Source organism: Somniosus microcephalus, chromosome 7, assembly GCF_052327205.1.
Source record: "Somniosus microcephalus isolate GS21.2 chromosome 7, FLI_Smic_1.0, whole genome shotgun sequence".
NCBI classification, from domain to species: domain Eukaryota; kingdom Metazoa; phylum Chordata; class Chondrichthyes; order Squaliformes; family Somniosidae; genus Somniosus; species Somniosus microcephalus.
Window position 1 is genome coordinate 47,508,004 of NC_140993.1, and position 13,955 is coordinate 47,521,958.

The window sequence follows — 13,955 nt, forward strand, 5'->3', positions numbered from 1 at the left end:
CTGCCTATCATCTATTACTCATGCGTGAGCCTTGACAGCGAATGCTAACAAATTATTCGACTAAAGGGGGAAACTCAGCAAGACTTAAACCTATTCACACTCACTATTTGTTCCTCGTTAGGACGTGATGGCAGGATGAGAAGATATACTCTGAGTGGAGTGCCCCAGGAACATATGAATATATGGGATCAAAAAAGGCCATTACGGTCCATTTAGCCAGACCCAGCGATTAGTGCTGAGGCTCCTACTGTTCCGAATGGACACTAATCATTTAGATTCAGATACCCAATGCTACTGGACTGGTTTTCAGATGATACTAAATTAAGAAAGAAAAATAAGAAATAACTTGCATTTATATAGCGCCTTTCATGACCTCAGCATGTCCCAAAGCGCTTTACAGCCAATGAAGTACTGTACTTTTGAAGTGTAGTCACTATTGTAATGTAGGAAGATTCAAGTCAGTGGAAGAATTCAGGGATCTGCAAAAGGAGTTTGATAAAAGTGGCAGGTAAAATTCAATACAGGTAAGTGGTGAGGTATCGTAGACTGAAAGAGAAAATGGATGTCACAAGTATACCGTGATGGTGTACTTTCCTTAGTGGGACCAGGAAGAATGGGAGTGCTCCTCCTGACCCCAGAAGAAAAGTCTGTGCCTCTGCTGCCCCAGGCTCCTATGTGACTTGCCTTGGTGCTGGAAAGTGGCCTCCAGGCCGTACAATTTTGACCTGCCCACAGCCAGCTGCCTCTTCGCCCATTTCAAGCAGGCAGCTGGACGGTGGAGTGTAAATGAGGCCCAGTGGTTAAAAGAGCCCGGGAGTCAAACTGATGACATCCCCCCCTGACCTCCCACATGCCAGAAACACGCACCAAGTTACAATTCTCGCCCCTGATCTTTATATATAATATATCTAAAGTAGCACCAGATTGATGCATTGCCACATTAAACTTTACTGCTATTCAGCCAAAGATAGATTAATTCCAAATTCAATGTCAACTAAGTCTTGCATTGTGTACAGAGCTGCCACAGGCAAAGAACACACTGTACTTAGGGTGATAAAAATTAACTGAAAAGCTTAATAAATATAATAACTATATTGCTTCAGTATCATGAGATAAAGAAGTAAATTTAAAAAAATGGATTTCTGTTGTCAAAAAATTAGACTTTGATGTCATTTTAGAAATTTACAGAAAGACCTCTCAAAAACTAGACTGTCCAATCAGAATCAGACCTGAAATATGTACACAATGTAAATTCTAGACTGTCATGTCCCTTATGAATTCTCTTATATTGTTGTGCCATCGTCCACCTCTAGGCAAATCCTAGTAATGTCATCCATTCTAAAATGTTTCATACAGAAACCTATGTTTTTCAGAAACTAAAAGGGAAATGTACAGCTTACTATATGGGCACTGATTAGCAGTTGGACAGAGTGTGTACTGCCCCCACTAGTGCCAGTTCCATCTTAGCCCTACAAGTTCTTCAGCAATGTGTGAACATTGGATTCAACTGCTAAAGACCTTAGCTGACTCCCCTATTTCCCTGCTGTATTCTACCGTTCTCAGTTTGTGGCCTGTACCTCAGTGAACAGTTGGACGTGCAGAGTTTCAGCTACTTGCCTATTTATAATCCAGCCATGGTAAGAGCAATATATGAACATGTGTTCTCATACCCAGCATCCAGGTAATGGTCTCCTAGCTGTTGACCCAGATCCCAGCGATTCTTCATCAAGTTAAATGATGGACATCTGCCTCACACATGTGGAAAGACCCACAGAGAGCAGTTTCTGACATGCTGAGCACCTTGATATTATGGACATGCAAGTTCGGTGATCATCCAAACTGCCACAGTGTTGGCATATGGAACTCGGTTAATTCAGCTTCTGAAAGGTGTTCATGTTTAGTTCATTCAATATAGGGAAAAGATGTAGTTGGCATCATTAGAGAGAGAAAGAGAGAGAGATGCAGATTTCACTTAGCAACAGCCGATGTTCACAACCAAACGGCCTTGGATATTTTCATAATAGAATGTTTAGATTAAAAATGTTATGATAAGAATTTCTAGCGACTATGCTTACCACATCAAGGTTACAGTGTTTTTACATGCATTTAACGTTGTTGATGTATGTTGAAGGAAATGTAGACTTGTGTCTCTGGACTATGTAGTAGCCAGAGACTACCATATTAGGCAATGCCAATTCCAGTTTGATCAGAAAACAGTGTATAAGTATAAGCTTTTTCCTTTGTTCAAGCAGCACGAGAAAGGACCCATGCCTAGGTTTGCGTGCTCTATCTGTAACTATACTCTGCTTGTAAACTGCTTTTTATGCTGAAGTTGAAGAATAAAATGATTATAACCAGAAGACTGAATTTGTTACGACTCAAGTGAACAACTGAAGTCTGATTAAGACAACACACAGCAGTGTGAAAAGTGGAAATATCTTGCTGGTGCTTATAACAATATATTTTATTGAAATTGAAGTTAAGATTTATTTAATAACGACAGCATGCAACGGATCCATACAGACTGGGAGAGTAGATTCCCTAGTCTCTGCCGAATTATCTAATCACACCTAGGGCACTATAACTGGCGTAGCAGCCTGGGTTAGGGAGGCAGAAATCAGCCTTGTTTCTTGATCCTGATCATATGAGAGGCTGTTGAGTGAGAATAGGAATGGTTTGCCTCAGATGCCTTCCTTGGTCAACTAGCCCAACACATACTATCTAGGCTCACACTTTGGTGACACACTAGCAAAAATCAATAGCCGTGCGACATTTTTACATAAAGGTTTGTGAGGAAGATTAGGATTGACAGTTGAAGGAAAGGGGAATAAAAGGATACAGGAACAGAGACGTATGTGATTATAACTGCATGTGTGGAGGATATAAACACCAACACAGACTGGTTGGGCCGTACGACCAGTTACCACGCTGTAATTTTGATGTAATTCTATGTAAAATCTGCAGGCCTACGATCCCGGTAATTACACATGGATCGCGCCCACTGCAAATCTCCGCTGCTGATCTCGATTAACGTTCAGGGGTCAGGGGGGAGGTTCCTTATTTTGCATGGTATTGGCGGGCACCTGTACCATTAGAGATGAATCTTGGGTGCCTCCCATGGTACAGATACCAGGAATCCAACTGTAACTTGCCAGAGTGCTGGTTCCCCCTCCTCCTCCAGCACCCCCACCCCCACCCACCTCCTCAGAAAGAAATTTAAAGTGCCCACCTACTTTGTGAGGAAGCTGCAGTTAAATATATATATTTTTTAAATTGCACTTATTTTCCGTCCTGTTATAGTGCAGGAAATAAACTCTGTAGTTCAATCACCTCTGTTCCTATTTTTGGTAGGTATAGTACAGTTTGTTTTAAATGAATTTTCATTTCTTAACTGCTCATGTTTTCCAACAGGGAGACCAGGGTTATCCAGGAGAACAGGGTTTTAGAGGCATCGCTGGACCACCTGTGAGTTGATGCAATGAATTTGCCACTTGCCTGTTATCGTGGCTGTAAAGTCTAGTTGGTATTTCTATGTTTGATTCAGTGGGGAGTTTTATCTTTCGCTTATTTTTCTCGCCGATTTTCTCTTCTCCCCTTTCCTCCTGAAACGGTTGAGTCCTTTTCTGGAGTATATTTCCATAGGTTCCTTGCAACATCATGTACCTCACCCGAAGTTCCATATATCAGGACTGGGCTTTGACAATGAATGTTGACAGGCTATCCAACCGTGAACTTGAGCCCTGTCCTCACCCCACGCACTTATAGTGGATGGCGTTCAGAATCAGGAAACCTGTCCGCATTTTCCCCTCTCTAAAACAAGGATCTATCTCTCCACCTCTTCTCTCAACCCCTCAACTGCCTCTGTACTGTCAGACTGCTTGTCCAACATCAAGTCTTGAATGAGCCATAACTTCTGCAGCTCAACATTAATAAGACCGAACCATAGAGCACATATACCGACCATAGAGCACATATACCAGAAACGCTGTCTACGGAGGTCACGGTCCATCATCAAAGACCCTACCCACCCCAGCCACAGTCTGTTCGCCCTCCTACCATCTGGGAGACGCTACAGATGCACTCGCACCCGTACGACCAGATTTAGGAACAGCTTCTTTCCCAGGGCTGTCATCCTACTGAACTCCACAAATAAACTCTAAAGCCTGCACATCTGCCAATGCACTTTATTATGGTCATATTTATGTTAATATACTACAAGCCAAATGTATGTTGTATGTTTAAATGTCTTAATCCAAATGTACACTCTCAGGAGCCGCAAGCCTACATTTCGTTGTACTGCACTTGTGCACTAACAATGACAATAAAAGTTGATTTGATTTGATTTGATTTTTGATTTGACCGAAGCCAAAGTCTCTGGGCCCCACCAGAAACTGTACCTCCTCTGTACTGATTCCATCTCCCTCCCCAACTACTCTGTCAGGCTGCACTAAATTATTCATAACTTTGACATCCTGTTTGGCCCTGAGCTGAACTTTAATCCCCATAGTTTATTCATCATCAGAACCGTTTGGTTCCACCTCCATAACCCGCCTCAACTCTCTGCTGCTGTAACCATTTTTCATTTCCAGAATCAATTCTTCCAACACTCTTCTTGCCGGACTCCCATCCTCTCTTCATAAACTTGTCCAGAACTCTAAGCATTCGCCCATCACCCTGTTCTTACTGACTTTCTACTCTGACGATTCCAGACTCGAGTTTCTATTAATCTCTCTTTTACTGGCTCAGTCTCCATTTCGTCATGCCCACCTGTGGAGCACCTTGAAACGTTTCATTACATTAAAGGCACTATAAAATCCAAGTTGCTGTTTTAAAATAATAAGTCTTTTTTTTCCCAAATTAGCTTCTGTGTTTCATGATGTGGAGCCATTAGTTATTGAGGTTATTACGGTTTTTGCTGAATTTTCATCATCAGCAAAGCAAATATCCGAATCAATCCCTGGTCACATTTAGGTGGCTGATGGGATGCCGTCTCTGTGCATCTGTTTTGTAAGATCTATTAATAAAGAAGCTAGAGAGGCTATGAGCCATAGAGGTAATGGACAGAATTTTCAGAGGCAAGAACAGGTGGGTCGGAGACATGGGGGGGGAAGTGAAAGTTGCAGAAAATGTGAACTCCGACCCCAACCCGCCTCCAACCTGCCCACTTTCACCTTTAAATCAGGAGGGACTGGGGGGAGGGAGGCTGCCAACCTGCTGCCAAGAGGCGGGTTGGCAATTTGCATATTATAATGAGGCCTGAAGCCTCTACTTTAACCTGCTTTGCAGGTTTTACTGCAGGTGGCCGGGGAGCCTGGTGGCTGCAACGAGGCGTCCTCAGCCTTGGGGAGCAATCCTTGTGGGCCGTGAGGAGCAGGAGTGCTTCATCCCGGCCCCCAAGCTCCCCCACCATCAGCCCGCATCCCCCGGGGTCGGGGTTCGGACACCACCCAGATCGGACCCCACCCCCCCAGGCCTGGAACCCCCCCCCCCACCGGGATTGCGACTCAGACCTGGGGTCGGGGATTGGACCCGCCCCGGAATTGGACGCTCCTGCAGACTTCGACCCCCCCCTCACCCCGCTACCCTGGGCCCAGCACTTACCTTATCCTGCGGCCTCCTTCTCCACGTACCCTGCCCAATTGGAAGCCAGCCTGTCAATCAGGCTGGCTTCTAGGCGGGGACCCCACCCCTGACATCGCATGCACGCTGTGGAACGTGCCGGGAAGCCCAATCTTCCAGGTTTCCTGCTTTCTCCTGAGTCCCCCCACACCGTGCGGGTGTGGCCTGGGAAAATCCAGCCCATATCTTTCACTCTCTAATTTTCTGGACTACCTAAACTTATTCTCTCTGGTTATGTATGTAAACAAATTATGTAGATTACTAATCTAACCACTAAACAGTATGTAGCAATCACATACGTTCTTAAAGTAAACATTAGCAATATATTGGAGATTGCACAGGCTAGACTTATAAAACAAGATGTGCCATCAGAAGTACTTCTGTCTCATGTAGCCAATAGGCTGGAGTAAAAGGATCATAAAGTAATTGACAACATATCAATATTGTAGTCTATTGCAAACCCAGTATTCATTATTGGAAATGGGCACAGTATCTGTTCTTATTACATCCAGTTATTGCTATTTTTCTGTTTCTAGGGTAACAAAGGTGAAAGGGGTCAGAAAGGATCTCTTGGACAGAAGGTAAGAGAAGTGTTTTAACATACGCAGCATGTTTGATAGCTTTTAGGTTAGTGCCTAGAATTATAGAATTTTACATCACAGAAGGAGGCTATTTGGGTCATAGTGTCTGTGCTGGATCTACGCTAAAGCAATCCAAAACTAATCCCACTGCCCTGCTTTCTCTTCATAGTCCTGTATCTTTTTCTGCTACCAATTAAAAGAAGTTAGGGGAGAGATAGCAGAGGCACTATTACATATATTAAAAAATTCATTAGTAACGGGAATAGTGCCAGAGGACTGGCAGACAGCTAATGTGATTCCTATATTTAAAAATAACTAGCTTAACGGCAGTGGTAGGAAAGATAATGAAATCCTTACTCAAAGATGTAATAGAAAAACATCTAGAAACTGAAAATATTATGTTCTTATGAGTTGTGGAGGAACAAAGGGATTCAGGAGGTGGTCACTCCACCGCTTAAGGGTGTGCAGGCAGAGAGGGAATGGGTGGCCGCCAGACAGACAAGGAGGACCAGGCAGGTAGTGCAGCAGTCCCCTGAGTGCATCTCATTCAGTTCTAAATACTGGTGAGGGCGATAGTTCCTCTGGGGAGTACAGCCAGAGCCAAGTCCACAGCAACATGGGTGCCTCAGCTGTACAGGGTGGGAGGAGGAAGGTCAGGAAAGCAATAGTGATAGGGGATTCAATAGTTGGGGAACAGACAGGCTTTATCTCAAGAGGGTTGGAATACAAAAGTGAGGAAGTGATGGTTTAGTTGTACAGAGCCTTGGTTAGACCCCATCTGGAACATGGCATTTAGTTTTGGGCACCGAACCGCGGGAAGGAAGGATAGATATATTTGCCTTGGAGGGATACAGCACAGATTCAGCAGAATGATACCAGGGCTTAAAGTGTTAATTTATGAGGACAGGTTGCATAAACCTGGCTTGTATTCCAATAATTTAGAACAACAACAACAACTACATTTATATAACACCTTTAACATCGTAAAATGTCCCAAGGCGCTTCACAGGAACTTTAGGACAGGTGACCAAAGCTCGGTCGATGAGTTAGGTTTTAAGGAGTGTCTTAAAGGAGGAGAGAGAGGTGGAAAGGTTTAGAGAGGGAATTCCAGAGCTTATTGCCTGGGCAGCTGAATAGTGCAATGATGAAAATCAGGGATGTGCAAGAGGCCAGAATTGGAGCAGCGCAGATAACTCGGAGGGATGTAGGGCTGGAGAAGGTGACAGAGAAGGGATGGGGTGAGGCCATGGAGGGATTTGAAAACAAGGATGAGAATTCTAAAATTGAGGCGTTGATGGACCAAGAACCAATGTAGGACAACAAGCACAGGGGCGATGGGTGATTGGGATTTGGTGCGAGTTAGGATGGGGCAGCAGACTTTTGGATGAGCTCAACTTTACAGAGGGTGCAAGGTGGGAGGCCGGCCAGGAGAGCATTGGAATAGTCGAGTCTAGAGGTAACAAAGGCATGGATGAGGGTTCCAGCAGCAGGTGAGCTGAGGCAGATGATCTTAGAGGTGGAAGTAGGTGGTCCTGGTGATGGAGAGGATATTGGGTCGGAAGCTCAGTTCAGGGTTAATAGGATGCCAGCATTGCAAACGGTCTGGTTCAGCCTCAGACAGTGGCCAGGGAGAGAGATGGAGTCAGTGGCTAGGGAACACAGTTTGTGGTGGAGACCAAAGACAATGGTTTCGGCCTTCCCAATATTTATTTTGAGGACATTTCTGTTCATTTAATCCTGGATTTATTGAACATTGAGGGGTGATCTAATTGAGGCATTCAAATGATAAAGGAATTCAATAGGGAAGATACAGTGGCCTAGAAATTGTAAGGAAGGACTCTTTACCAATATGATTACAGGGCGCACTTCCGGCACAGAATAAGCATGGCACGCCGACTGTCATAGTGGACCCTTAGGCTCTCGTTTGATGTCTGTAAAGTATATTACACTCAATTACTGATCAAAGCTTAGAACTTTCTGACAAAGCTTAGAACTTTCTGACAAGATTGGGATAGATTTTCCTGTTTTTCCTACATTACAACAGTGACTGCACTTCAAAAGTACTTCATTGGCTGTAAAGTGCTTTGGGATGTCCAGAGGTCGTGAAAGGCACTATATAAATGCAAGTCTTTCCTTTCTTTTGTATTGCATTGAATCTCCTGTGTGCAGGCTATAGTTAGAAAATTGGGTGAGGCACGTCTAGAAGGGAGCCTGCCCAAATTTCAGTCCATCTGCAGGAAACTTTGGTTTATCCGGAGGTTGTATGTCCAGAAACCTCGATCTAATGGCAGAAATCAGCAGCCGTTTTGGTTAGGTTTTTTTTCTTCTAGCATTTTTTTTTAACAGTCAGGCTCTGGAAAGCGTCTCTGTAGCTTAGCAACAGCTTCAGAGACGCTTCCAAGGTACGAGCCGAGTGTTTACAAGCTGTTGCTAAGCAACAGTGTTTGTTGTCAGATACGGAGATGAAAACCTCCGTATCCTTCAACATTAGCGCTGGTCTATCCGGAAGTTTTGATAGATCGGCAGCAGCTCGGTGCCGGATATCGCGAAGTTTCCTGTAATTTCGATCTATCTACTGTAAATGAATAGCTGGAAAACAGGTGGGCTTCCTCCTCAGCTGATTGGCCTCAATGGGATACACCCAGGTGGTCTAGTGCACCCAATTGCAATAACAAGGGAATCTCTTTTACCCGCTCAGGACAAACATCATTCTGGTGTCATTCTCATCAGCTATTCCTCCCATTCTCACCTTTTGTTTAATTGTCCTTGGGATGTGGGTAACACTGGAACCCCAATATTTATGGCTCCTCTGTAATTGTCTGAGGGCATTAAGAGTCACATGTAGGCCAGAACAGGTAGGGGTGGCAAATCCCCATCCTGAAGGACATTAGTGAAACAATTGAGTTTTTACAACAATCGGCAGCTTTCATGGTCATTTTCTGGTGTAGGCCCACAAATTACCAGACCTGCCAAAGTGGGATTGGAGCTCACGAACTCTGGGTTCCTAGTCTAGTACCATAACCAGTGGGCCACTTTTCCCCATGTCACTATATCACAACCAGATCATTTTGAGCCTGGATTTGTGATTAAGCATATTTTAATAGGGGCCAATAATGCTCTATTACAGCAAGATGCTCTGGCAGAGAACTCATGCAGCTGTGGCTGGTAGTTTGAGTGACAGCTATAAATGGGACTGAAATGCTGACGATTCACAAGGATACACTAACTCCAACTGCTATGCTATACAGTTGATCTAAGGCTGTCATTACACTGGTAAGCCTCAGCATGAAAAGAGCATACAGTATTTAAAATATTTGCATTCATAATGCATTTCTGTGGAGCCCACTGTGCTTCTCTAATGAATACTGAAAATAGTAAGAATATCTGGAGCAAAAAGAAAGACTTGAATTTATATAATACCTTTCACTGCCTCAGGAAGTACTTTTGAAGTATAGGGCTGGATTTTACCAACCTCGGCAGGTCCGGGATGGGCGACGTCGGTGGCGGGTCCGAGCCTCGCTGCTGGCTCCATCCCACTGTCCAAAATGATTTTCCCCTGTTAGGACTTGTTAAGCCTTCCAGCGCGTTTGCCGGCCAATTGAAGGAAGCGGGTCTGATGATGTCATTCGATGATGCATCATCAGCCGGTTTCCTTAAAGGGACCATGCGCAAATTTAGTTGTGCTGTCAGTGTTCTACAGCATTGAGGTGCTGCAAACACTGACAAGCACTGCATAAAGGTGCAGGGCAGCACCCATGCTCTCCCATGGCTCCTTCCATATGCTTATGGAGGGAGTCACAGCACACAGGGAGGTTCTCTTCCCTTCCAATGGGTGGAATGGACCTCCCCAGGACACCAAAGCAGCCTGGTTGCACATTGAACAGGAGGACACAAGCAGGGATGTCATCAGGAAGACCAGGCTGCAGTGACGCAAACTTTTCAATGATCTCAGTAGATCACGAAATGTTAGTACAAAGCCACACTCAACCTCATCCTGCTGTGCCATTCATCACATCCCCATCACTCTGCCTTCCCTACCCTACTCCTGCACATCCTTACTCACATCAACTTACCTTGCACCTTCACCCACCCCTCTCTATCTACATTATCACTTCTCCATCTCACTAGCTACCACTCACACTCACCCTCATCCTAGTCCTATCATATCAACTAACAACACACAAGGGTAGGCACTTGAGTGTTTTAGCCAATGTTCATGTGAAGTTTTTATTAATGTGCTGTCAAACATTGAAACCTTTATTTTTAACACTTTGCCTTCTTGGACAGATTTGTGTGCACCTTTGGAAGTGTCTTAGTGAGTTACACTGAATGGTGAGACATAACGGTACCCCCCGCATTGCTGATGAGTGTGAAAGAAATGGCTTGGGCATTGTAGGGATGGTTTATGGCGTTGTTGTGGGGTGGTGCCAACCTGGCGCATCATGTGGTGGCCAGGGTGTACAGCATCAAGTGAAGTAAATCTGGCCCTGGTGAGGCCATCCTTGATGTCCCGGACAGCAACGTCCCGGGTGCTGATGACCTGTGTCCTGTGCAGCTTCAGTTGATTGCGGAGAAGGTTGATGTTGTTGTTGGTGCTGCTGGTGTGCCTGGTGTTGCTGGTGTTGGGGCAGATCGTGATGGGATTCTGAGGTCCAAGGTGAGATAGTTTCAATGGAATGCTAATGTAATAGATGGCAGGTGAACTTCAGATGATAGAAGCGATCTGTCAATGGTGAGAGATGTTGTTCCAATGAGGTGACACTGGATACAAAGTTTATTCCAAACACTTGCACCCTGCATAAATCTGTCTTCCAAATGCAGTAAGCAACAGCTTCTGAGCTTTGAAAGTGAACAGCTGTAAGGAGATGGGAGCTTTTATAGCACATTTGCAGCTGTCAAGTAATGAGGCCATTCAACTCCCGACCTGCTTACCTGACGTGATTCCTGAGCAGTGTAGACCCCATGGGTGACCTGGTAAACTCTGAAGGTGAGCTCAAAATACTTCTTAATTGTCTGTTAACAAGGTCATAATGACCTGAATTGCCTCTTCCGCCACTGCATGTCGGGTCTGCTCAACCCTAACAGACCCAACATTTGGGAAAGACGCGGGGCGGCGGGTTGACAGTGGGGTCCTGTCCTACTGTCACAAAAATGTTTTTATCCCGACCCGACCCACCACCGATGGCGCCCATTGACCCCCAAAAAATTCCCCCCCATAGTTACTGTTGTAGTAAGATAGGAAATACAGTAGCTAATTTGAGCACAGCAAGGTCCCATGAACAGCAATGAAATAAATGGCCAGATCATCTGTTTTAGGTGTTGATTGAGGAATAAATATTGGCCAGGACACCAGGGTAACTCCCCTGTCGTTCTTCAATTAGTGACATGTGATCTTTAGCACCCACCTGAGAGTGCAGACAGGAACTTGGTTTACTGTCTCATCGAAACATGGCTTCTCCAGGAGTGCAGCACTGTCTCGGTACTGCACTGAATTGCTATTATGTGTACATGTCTCCGGAGTGGGATTTAACCCACAACCACATTGCGTTATAAATTCTGAATGGGATTTGTTTCCCAGGGATATAGGTTACTGTGTATACATCATAATTAATGCTATCTTCCTTTTCTTAGGGGGAATATGGCCTTGATGGATTTCCTGGAAAAGCAGGCTTACCTGGAGAAGTGGTAAGTGAAAACCTCCCAGCTTTCAAAGTTAAAGGATTCAACTTCTGCTTATCTGTTTATATATGACACAAAAAATGTAGTGAATGCAGTGCCAGGCTTTACAGTGGAAAATTGTGATCAGGGAATTAAAGAAAGAAAGAAAGAGTTTACATTTATACAGCACTTTTCATGTCGTACCAGTATCCCAAAGTGCTTCGTAGCCAATTAAGTACTTTTGAAATATTAGGGAAACGCAGCAACCAATTTGCACACAGTAAGGTCCCAGACAGTTTCCTAGAAGTAAAGGGAATTAAGGGTTACGGGGAGCGGGCAGGAATTTGGACATGAGTCTAGGTTCGGATCGGTCATGGCCCTGTGGGTAGCGGAGCGGGCCCAGGGGCCGTGTAGCCTGATCCTGCTCCTATTTCATGTGTCTAATTCTGTTAGATTCAGGAGATAGTTCTGTGATAGTAGATTGGCGGTTAGGATCAGATCAGCCATGATCTTATTGAATGGCGGAGCAGGCTCGAGGGGCCGATTGGCCTACTCCTGCTCCTATTTCTTATGTTCTTATGTTCAAACAGCAAAGACCAGATAGTCTGTTTTAGTGATAGTAGTTGAGGGATAAATGTTGGCCAGGACACTGGGAGAACTCCCCTGCTCTACTTGGAATAGTGCTATGGGGTCTTTTACATCCACCTGGAAGGGAAGACAAGGGGGGGTGGAATTTTAACCCAAATAAACGGACGAGTTTGGATCAGATGGGAGTTTAAATTGTTAGAAATCTGAATCCTGACCCCAACCTGCCTCCAAACCGACACTTCCGGTTTTAACGGAGGCGGGACGGTGAGCGGGCAGGAGGTGGGTTGGCACTTTAAATATCATAATGAGGCTGCGTGCCTCATTTTGAAGCACCATTTTAAATCTAACTCTGGGAGGCCGTGTTTCCCGGGTCCAGGGCCTATTTGCGCAGCGTCAGGGGATACCTCCTGACGAATCCAAGTAATTTTAAAAGCTATATGAGGCCGGAAATGGAAGCATTTTAGGATTTTGTCCATGAAAAGTATTTATTGTCCATGAAAAGTTTGGAGGAAGCGGTTTCTACATTGAGGGTTTTAGATTTTTTTTTCAATCTACGTGAAGCATTAGCTTAAAAATAAATCCGCACAGGAAGTGGAGGAAAGGAGAAAAAACAAACCCTCATTACTAGAGCCTTCTGGGATTTAATGTGCATAAACATCTATGTTATAAATAATGAGAGACCTTCTGTTTGCTGATTGGAGCACCGGCCCACATGATCCCAGGTACGCTTCCGCACACGGTGCGCCCCTGGGATCCGTGGGCCACTATGCTCCGCAGCGTCTGCCAGCAAGTTCTCGAAGGAGGTCCCCATCAGGTTAGTGCGCATTCCATTCGGATGCTGGCGGCGTAATCTGTAGTTATGCCGCCGGCCGCAAAATATTTGTAACACTCAGGTGACCTTTCGAAGGGCAGTGTGACTTCACCAGGGAGTTTCTGCACAGTTTCAATTCCTGGCACAACCAGGAGCAGCCTGATAGAAAAATGGCACTGGTTTGACACCCTGTCAGCCTTAATGGCATATACCTCTGCTTTCTTTGGCAAAACCATGAGAAGATCTCTTATCGGCAGACAAGGCTCATGATAACTTGGTGTCAATACATGCCAGATTATGGCTCCTCTGTTTATGCACACATTGTGTGAGGTATGTCACCTAACCAAACCCTTTCATTTTCTTTCCTGAAAGTGTTAATTCCTTGCTGGTGTATATTTCCACAACATTGGTTTCCCTCCAGTACTTCATCCAAGTGACTAATATTCATATGTGACAGTGTCAGCAGCTTATTAAACTGTGGGAGGCATCACATAATTCTGTCCGCACCGCGGCACTTTCAGGAGGAAATGCTGCATACCGACCAGGACTGGTAACCCTGGGTGAATTTCCATGACCTAACCCAGGGACACCGAGTCCCATTGTTCACCTTGACCCCATGCCCTTTAGCGGAGTTCAGCACCCTCTTAGTTTGTACACCTCAAAACAACATCAGTTACGGCCAACATAGAGTGGGATAG

The 13,955-nt window shown here is 44.9% G+C and overlaps 1 protein-coding gene across 1 annotated transcript in view; it reads left to right on the top strand.

The window, feature by feature from the left end:
- col22a1 (collagen, type XXII, alpha 1) overlaps window positions 1–13,955 on the top strand; it is a 407,180-nt gene that overhangs the window by 213,991 nt on the left and 179,234 nt on the right. The window contains exons 13-15 of the mRNA XM_085992460.1: window positions 3,412–3,465; window positions 6,156–6,200; window positions 11,832–11,885. Of these exons, the coding sequence (XP_085848586.1) occupies window positions 3,412–3,465; window positions 6,156–6,200; window positions 11,832–11,885 (153 nt within the window). The remainder of the gene's footprint in view (window positions 1–3,411; window positions 3,466–6,155; window positions 6,201–11,831; window positions 11,886–13,955) is intronic.